General features: G+C 39.5%; 1 protein-coding gene across 1 annotated transcript; it reads right to left on the reverse strand.

Moving 5' to 3' along the window:
* Positions 1-2,220: 2,220 nt before the first annotated feature.
* On the reverse strand, positions 2,221-4,807 carry LOC308423078 (influenza virus NS1A-binding protein homolog). The gene has a single exon (XM_080919709.1). It carries the CDS (start codon positions 4,420-4,422, stop codon positions 2,494-2,496), a length of 1,929 nt encoding a protein of 642 aa, XP_080775835.1. The 5' UTR covers positions 4,423-4,807; the 3' UTR covers positions 2,221-2,493.
* Positions 4,808-9,678: the final 4,871 nt, after the last annotated feature.

Raw genomic sequence — 9,678 nt, forward strand, 5'->3', positions numbered from 1 at the left:
GGCATTTCCTTACACTGGGTCATTGAGCCTTCACAGGACCAAGGTCTTCTTCTCCCATTGATGTCTGACAAAGCCATCCTCTGGTACGTATGCAGCTAGAGCCATGAGTTGCCCCCTGTGCACTTTCTGAATAGTGGTTTAGTCTCTGGAAGCTCTGGGAGGTCTGGTTGTTTGGTATTGTTGTTCTTTCTATGGGGTTACAAACCCCTTTGGCTCCTTCAATCCTTTCTCCATCCAGGTCTCTATGCTCACTATATCTTTGATACAACTATGATTGTGGTTAAATTGTACGGTTGTCATTACCTCTTCAACTGACTATATAATCCTATGTGGATATGTTAAAAAGTCAATGCTATAGTTATTTTCACATATGAGCATATAGGCATATATTTAAAGGTGTTAGTTTTGTAACTAATTGATTCTCCCATAAATATTAAAGAAATACTTTAGGCCCCAAAGGTAGTAATATAAAAATAGATGTTCTGAGTTTGTGGTATTGATATATTATGTAAACTTGAAAACTCTCCCAAAATCTCAGCAAAGTATTTTGGAAAGAAATGTGTTCCAAGTTTTTGCTCATAAAGATATTTTAATGGTTTTAGTAGAATAGGTACATGTAATTCCAAGTATTTTAATAATCATTACTTTTCTGAATTACCTCCTTATCCTATTATGAGAATGAATTATATGCTTATACAATGAAGGATAGGGAGAAGATTTGAGAATATATAAAGCCATGTCATGAGAACAAGATTGTATAAAGGTTTATGGTCAAGCTTGTAACAAAATGAATGAGAATGAAGGAAGCTTTGTAAAACAGATGTTACATGTTACATGCAACATACTTCTTGTGTTGTTAATTCATATTTATTTATTTATATCACAAATGATGCCCCCTCCTAATGCCTCCTCAAAGAGACCCTCTTTTCACTTCCCCTCTTCTTCTCCTCTGAGAGGATGGGTCCCTTGAATATCTCCCAACCCTCTTTGACTGAGACCAGGCATTTCAGCTCTGTTGGGGGATGGATATTAAAGTCAGAATATAGCTTCAGGGAAAGACTCTGTTCCAGTTGTTGGGGGAACCCACATAGAGACTGAGTTCTACATCTGCTTCATATGTATTTGGGCCTTGTTCTAGCTTGTGTATGTTCTTTGGTCGGTGGCTCAGACTCTAGGAGCTCCTAAGGGTCCAGGTTAGTTGACTCAGATGGTATTTCTGTGGGGTTTCCATCCTCTCAGGGATTTCAATCTTTTCTCCAAGTTTTCCATAATTGTCTGCAACCTCATCAGGGTCAGGTGTGGGTAATCTCTGTCTCATTCAGTCAGCTGCTGGCTAGAGCCTCTCTCAGAAGACAGCTAGGCTCCTAACTGCAAGCATAACAGAGTATCATTATTAGTGTCAGGGGTTGGTGTTTGCCATGACCTCTTTTTTCATTAATTATTATTACATATATATATATATATGTATATAGATATGTACTATAAGGAATATAAAAGTAAATTTTATCTTTATTAATATATATGCATATATATCATACACATATATACATTTTATTTGTGTGGGTATATATGTACACAAACATATGAGTATATATTAGTATATGTGTATATAAACTTATTATATACATATACACATATATTCTTTTTTTTTTTTCACAAACCCAATACAGTTTAATTGTTTCAATCAAAGGTTTCCACTTACAGTTGTTTGGTTAATGATAAATAAAGACAGTTTAAATGCTTCAGTAATTCATCAAAGCTGTTTGAACTATTACTGTTACTACTCAGCAACTCCATCCGAATGAACACCGGTACTACACTCGGCAGAAAAGAAGCAGAACAGCTGTGACAATGCTAAGGCTTGCCTTCTGAGCATTGAAAACAAACACCCCCTGCATCCTTTCCTCTGCCCTCTACCACATTTTACCTCAGCACAGAAAGCACTCTGCTGAGAATATAAAAAGATAAAAATGTAATCATAAAAGACTAAATATTGGTAGGCATGTCAGCTTTTAATAAAAACAAAAATAGTCATTGTTATCTATTTAAATAAGTATCTTGTTATAGAGTGTTCCAGTTATTGAAAAGGGGCCCTTAAAAAACCCAACTGCCTACGTGTAAACCCTACCCCTCTTGCCTCTTAAGACAGAACTGAGGGAAGAGCCATTTAATGTGCAAATCGGCAAAACAAATGTGGAGGAGCAGGGACTTCTTGGAATGATGTTCCCAATCAATCTGTGGTTTATTCTTTTACAGTATCAACCTTCAAAAAGTAAAATAACCAAAGATGTCTTAAGAATTCAAACAGACCTTCATTTTTGCATTCCGTTCCAAACACAGAAGGTATGTACAGCTTGTTTAATAATATGCAATATGCAAAAGCTTTGTGTTGCTGTTAGCAACATCTGCCCACCCACCCTCCTTATTCACAAGTGTACCTCTACTAAACACAAGTACATCACTAAGCCTGGTAGTTTGGGGTTCTTAACCTTGTTAACACTGGAAAGTCTTTGTGTATGGGCTCCACTCATTTGACTCAAGGCTGTAGACTTCCACGGTGTTCAGAAACTCGTTCCCATCGAACCCTCCCACTGCGTAAATGGTGTTCCCTACAGTCGTGATCCCAGCATTGCTCCTTGGCGAAGTCATGTTTCCCATCATCTTCCATTCATTCCTAGTTGGATCGTACATCTCCACTGAGCTGATGGCATGCGATCCATCAAAGCCCCCACCTACAAACAGTTTTCCACCAAGAACAGCGACTCCAGCCCCTCGCCTAGCCACAGTCATGGGCGCAATTAAAGTCCAGGTGTTATTTTCAGGATTGTATCGTTCTACTGTGTTGAGACAATTCCAAGATTCCGCACCTCCAATTATATACAAATAACCACCAAGTTCACAAACTGCAGACTGGTGTCTTCGAATGTTAAGAGGAGCAGAGCTCGTCCAGGACTTTGTTACAGGATCAAAGACATCACAATTCTTCAGGCCTTTTTGACCATATGGATCAGAGCCACCGACAATGTACAATTTTCCATTCAGAGCACACACTCCTGCATTACAGCGGTTAGTTCTCAGCTCTGGAACCGGGGTCCAGTCATCAATGCTTGGGTCATACATTTCTCCACAGCTCAGGTCATCCGAGTGTCCATTTGATCCGCCCACCACATAGAGCTGTCCCATCAGCACAGCCATTTGAAAGCGGGCCCTTGGTGTTCTCATGGGAGCAAGGAAGGACCAATGATCTGTGTGTGGATCATAGCATTCAACGGTTCGAAGACATTCCTCTCTGTTATAACCACCTGCAGCTATGAGCTTGCCATTCATCTCTGCTGTCCCCAGTCCGGAGCGTGCATACTGCATGGGTGACATGGGCTTTTCTAGGAGCTCATCTGGCTGCATCTCAAAGCTTAAACTCTTGCTCAGTTTTGGAGTACTTGTTGGTGAGCTCTGTGGACTGTTCCTCCCATGAAGAAAAATGACACAGAATGTACCATCCAACACAGCCAGGCACAAGTAAGTGTTATTTGAAGTCTTTTCTGAAGCAACGATTTTCCACTCATGCTTAGGACTTTGCACTGAAGCATTTGGAGAAGAGAGACATCCAGTGGAACTGCCACTTATCTGCTTATGGCCATTCTCACGGGGGGGCTTTTTCTGCACAAACTGAATGTGGTCATCATCACTGCCAAACACCTCAGCCTGTCCATCTAGTGGGTTCCCATCGAGCAGCTTGTGATCAGCTGAGTAGTACAAGGTTTGAACCTCTTCCAGGAGCTCTTCCAGGCTGTCTCCATTCTCCCAGATGCTACGCTGCACCCAGTTGATTACCTTTGTGTACAATTTGCCATTGCTGGGCAAGCAAACATTATCTTCAAGCATTACCTCCAACTTTAGTCTCGGAAGCTTAAGAAATTCCTCCTCTTCTGAAATTTGTAACAAATGCTCCTGAATATAAGCGTCAACTTTATTCAACAAACGGGAGTCTCCCATACAACTTGCAAAATTTCGGTAAGAGATGCAGCTAGTAACATCCATTCTAGATAGTAAATAATCTCCGCAGACCTGCTTTACTCGGTCCATCTTCAGCTTCTTTGCTGCAGAATAAACATCTTTTACTAATTCCTTATCAGCTTTCAACTGAGCAGTGTATGCGTAATTCAGCAATACTTCAACAGCTTCTGGATTGAGGTCGTCCAACTTCACATGAGAAACTCCATGCGGGTAACTGTCACTATTAAAGATCTCAAATAGATAGGGGCTACAGCAAGCCAAGACCGCCCTGTGTGCTAGCATCTCATGGCCACAGACCTGAAGTCGAACATCACAGAACTGCCCACTTTTCCTCAAGGCATTTAATTTGGCAACAGAAGATTCAATAAAATTTTCATCTTCAAACATCAAATATCCATTGGGAATCATCTTTTCTTATAAATTTGGCAGCTGTGACGGAAGAGAAATGTTACTGAAAATGTAAGTAACCCAAAGACAAGGAGTGTTGAAACAAAGCAAGTCGTTATGCTGTGAAGATAGGTGGCTGAGTGGTGAAGGTAGATGTCTTAGGCTTTAATGGTGGCTCCAAAACTACCAGGCTTGAAAATGATGTAATCAAGTCCTTAACAGCTATAGACATGAGTTTCTTCTGTGATAATCATGCATCATAATCTGGGTCATCTCTGAAGAGATGGCGAAATTCATCTCCAGAGCTTCGCGGGCTGCAAGCGGAAGGCGCTGGAAAGGGGCGCGGGGCGACAGGTCGTGGGGCTGCGCGCCGAGGAAGATCACGGGGGTACTCGCAGGCGCTCGCTCGCCGCCACCACGCGCCCAGCACCATCACCACGCGCCCAGCACCATCTCCACGCGCGTCCGGAACACACTGCGGCTGCCGCGCGCGCCCGCGCCGCACTCCCTCGCACGTCACCACGTGCGCTGCCGCCAACGCCTCCCCGGCCGCTTCCGGCTCGAACCCCCTCCACATATATTCTTAATATAATTTTTTTAGCACATATAATGTTATTTGTATGAATGTTTTCAGGGTTGGGCAAGCAGTTGGTATGCTCTCCCCTGGGAAAGCTCATGCTTCCTGCTCCCAGCTTTCCTCAGTTCTCTCTAGTTTTTAATGTTGGTTTAAAGCCTTGGGGAGTTTTTCTCATCTTCTTTGCCATGTGCCCTGGTATCCTCATTATTTTGTTCATATTTAGGAAGCCATGCTGGTGAGATTCTATGGGCACAGTTTCTGATCCTACTAGGGAATACAATCTCATTGAAGTCTTCATTCTGATTGGCATACGTTCTTATTTAAGGGGAAAGACAGGATCACATTTTATTCTATGTGTAGATAATCATTTTTTTCCAGTAAAATTTGTTGAAAACACAGCATTTACTCTAGTGAGTTTTTCAAATCTTTTTGTAAAGTCAAGTAGATATGGTTGAACCATTGTAGCTGTTCCTTAATTCTGTTTCATTAGTCTATGTTTCCTTTGCACTAATGCCATGCTGGTTTAATAATTATGGCTCTGTAGTGTAACCCAATCAGTCAGAATTGTTTTGTCAGCTGTTGTCTTTTGCTCTTCAATTCATAAGGTTTTTTTTTTTTTTTTTATTTCTGTGAAGAATATCGCTTGAGTTTTGATTAGGACTCATGCAAATCTGAAGATTTCTCTTCATAAAATGCTCATTTTCATGATATTAGCTTTTCAGATCCATAAACATGAGAGGTCTTCTACCTTCCAGTGTCTCTTCCAAACCCTGCCTTTCCTGTTTACATTTTCATTGTAGAGATCCCTTACTGAATATATCTTTGAAAACAGATTGACTTACTTTTATTCTGTGTGTATGAATGTTTTCCCTCCATTATTTACTGAACCTGTGTCAGGTACCTTTGGAGATCAGAAGAGGTCATTGGGTGCTCTGGAACTGTACCTAGAGATGGCTGTAATCTACCACCTGGGTGTTAGAAACTGAACCTAGGTTTTTTCTTCAAGATCTGTTTGTAACTGCTAAGCCATTTCTCTAGCCCCTGACATGATTTAATTTAAGGAAAAACAATGAAGCAAATTATTCACTAACCATTTCTCCCTGTCATTTCCAGCAGGGATAACTATTTGCCCCTGTGGCAAATATTGCCCATCTGGAGCCAGGCCTTAGTCTATTGACTAATACCCTATTTTTTTCTAAATGAATCTTCAATTTATCACCCACTGCTCCAGGTACTGTAGAGACTGACAGTAACAAAACTGGTAAGTAAGCAACTCTTAACCTGGCCCTCAAGGAAATCAGAGGTTGTATTCCTCTCATAACCGTAGTGGTGTAGTGGATCTCACACCAATACAGACTCAATTATTTTGATAATAAGCATAAAAAATGAAATGAAATCCAAGCCTGTCAACAAATATGGCAAGAGGAAGAGGAGGACGAGGAGGAGAAGGAGCAATACAAAGAATTTGAATTCCTCATGGTATTTGGCATTCAAATTCTAGAGTCGCCCACATAGGTCAAATCTGAAGGTAGTACACTGCTAATTCCTCCAAAAATATTCCAACCTGATGTATCTGCATATCTATTACATCAAGAATCTTGAGGTGATATTTTTCTAGTCTCATGGTGGGCACCAAACTCAATATATTTGTGTCTTTATCAGAGAAAAGAGTAAAATCTAACATACTCAGAAAGGAAAACTGTTAGAAGGTATAAATAAGGTCTGGACAAAGCAGAAGTGAAGTTGTGAGTGATCTGTCTACAAGAACCAATACCAGTTGGCTACAGACACAAGAGACAGGAAGGAGCTAATTCTCCTCCAGGGTTTCTCTTGGAAAACACTCCTTCTTGAATTTTAGACTTCTGATCTTCTAGTCTTGGAGCAGAAGAAATTTTGTTGTTTTAAGCTATAGAATTACTTGCAATTTGTTTTTAGATACTGTAGAGAACACTTATAACAGAATTAATATCCTCTTCGTTTATCACCACTTAAGCCTCTCTGTCACTCATGGTATGGTAAGTGTGTGTGTGTGTGTGTGTGTGTGTGTGTGTGTGTGTGTGTGTGTCTGTATACGTATGGAGGCTAAAGGTTGATGTAAGATGTCTTTTTTACCTTTCTTCACCTTATATTTTATATATAAAACATTTTATTGAGCCATTGAACCTTAAGTTTACTGAGTTGCTAGACTGCCTGGCTAGTAGGCTTCAGACATACTCCAGTGTCTGCCTCCAGGCACTGGTATCACAAATCTACACCATCTCATCCTTCCTTTTAAATTGGTGATGGAGATCAATCTTGGTTGGTCATACTGCCACACCTATCATCTTATCTACTAACATATACCTCAAGTTTACACTGTGTGACTATTCTTAACACACAGATGCTTTGTCAAATTGCTTGAAGTCCCCCATAAGGCCTTCTCATCAGTCACTCACATTAATCATCCAAGTACCTTTTACAGGCTCAAAACCCAACAACCATCTGGCCACAAAATCTCCTCCATGCTTTGCTTTACACTAGCTAGACATGTTTCCCAATGGGCTCTGTAGCACCTTAGCATATATGTAATTTTATGACTAGTTTACGGGAAATCTTACTTCAGCTTACTATTGCCAAGTTGGACCTATGGACCATTATGACTCATGCCTCTTTGGGTTTCTTTATAGAAAACAGCCTTCTGTCCCACCAAACTGTACCACAGCAGCTATTGTTCGTCACTACATCCTATCATTTTCTTTGAGCCTTTTATACTGAGAATCTTCCAGCATAGACATAATTTAGTTTGTTTCTTGTAATTTAGCTATTATTTATTCTCCAACAACTACAATATAAATCCCATGACTGAAAAGAATTTTAAGTGGCAACCCAATTCTATCCCAGTCATCTAGAACAAAATGACCCCTAGAAAAGGCCAGCACATAAATGTCCCAGTGATTGTTTTTGGCGCAAAGTATCACATAAGTGACCTCAGCTGATTCCCAACAGCCTGAGGTTAATTGCATACAAGTATTTCTTGCTATTGAAACTTTGCTCTCTGGATTCCCATCACTTATACTTAGGTATATTTCAAATAGTTTCTAAAGTTATGTCTTTATGATAAATTAAAATATCTCATTTCCCCTAAAAACTGTTTGGGAACTATTACAGTAATGTTACAGTTATTTTAGCAGTTCTTATACGATATTTTATTATTTTTTTCATTTTACGACATGTATTTATTCCCTATTTATTATTTGTCCTTCTCCCATCCTTGTGTGTGTGTGTGTGTGTGTGTGTGTGTGTGTGTGTGTGTATGTGTAGGTAGGTAGGTACTTACACTCTTTCAATTCTCTCCATTTGGGCTCAGGTGTAGAACTCAGACCATTAAGCTTGGTGATCAAGAAAGTAAAAAAGAATGTTATGTAGTAATTTATACTTTTCCACTGATCCCCATGTCAAAAGCCTTTACACATTTTTCTTTTTTTCCATGACCATGAATGCTCCAAAACATTCATTCCTTAGCCTTCACTGCTTCATTAAGTCTATCTTAATGAATTTTATTTTTTCTCACTTCCTATCTTAAACATTTGAAAGTACTGATAAGGAAAAAAAACAGCAGCTGCCAGATGTTTTATTTTAGTTTTCTATTTGGCAGAATAAATCAATGCTGTGCATGATTGGAAGAGAGGGAGGCCTTCAGAATCAACCTGTGTGTCTAGCATCCATTTATTATTGGAATTTGGAGAAGGAGCTCTAACAGCAACCCACACAATAACCTCAGATTTTAAATAATTCCAGCATGTCTGGCAGTGTTCTCAGATGTCCTGACATGAATGTGCACATCAATCCTGAAGACTAGTTAGCACCATCTGTCCAGATGCATTGGAATGGGAAATATGGTTTACCACATAGCATTCTTTTCTATTTGTGGCACTGTGTGTACATTAGGTTGTGTCCCTTGAAAATAGATGAGTTCAAAAGGGTGCTGCGAAAGAGTAATGAGATTTATTAGATAGGAGAAACAAAAGGAAACCTCAAAAAATGTGGATCTTGGTCAAATCAGAATGTACACTAGAGAAAGCATGTATTAGAAAAAGAATTGCTTCTAATAGAAATGTCAGCTCACAACATTTTCTTGAAAGAGGCCTCCTGATGCACACACATCCTCAAAGTGGCTTCACTGAGCTGCATTTGTCTAGGAAGTGTTGGAATACCCCAGCCTCAGCTCTTTTAATTTTTCTGGTCTGGTCTATTTTAGAATCATCATGTACTAATGTGTGTGTGTGTGTGTGTGTGTGTGTGTGTGTGTATATATATATATATATATGAAGATATATATAATATAATAATGTGCATGTGCATATATATGAAGAGGATGGTGCAGTTGTTTGATATGTGTGCAAGATGCAGAAGAAGTGCCCCATAAAGGTCATCAATTTATGCAATCATTCTTATTTCTGTTTTCGATGATACAATTTAAACTTTCCTTGAAAAAGAGTTATAGCATGTAAGTCTGTGTTATTATTTATAGCCACCAATAAGCACATTACCTCTGGAAAACGTATAAATATGTATCTATACCCTTCAATCAAACACCAAACTTTTATTTTCTCTATGCTCCAGCTTGCTGGCCACCCTCATTCTACACTCTGTTTCTATGATTTAGACTTTTATTTTCCAGATTTTGTATAAATGATGTAATACAGGGATTTGTTTTTCTG

Source organism: Micromys minutus (genome assembly GCF_963924665.1).
Source record: "Micromys minutus genome assembly, chromosome: 8".
NCBI classification, from domain to species: Eukaryota; Metazoa; Chordata; class Mammalia; order Rodentia; family Muridae; genus Micromys; species Micromys minutus.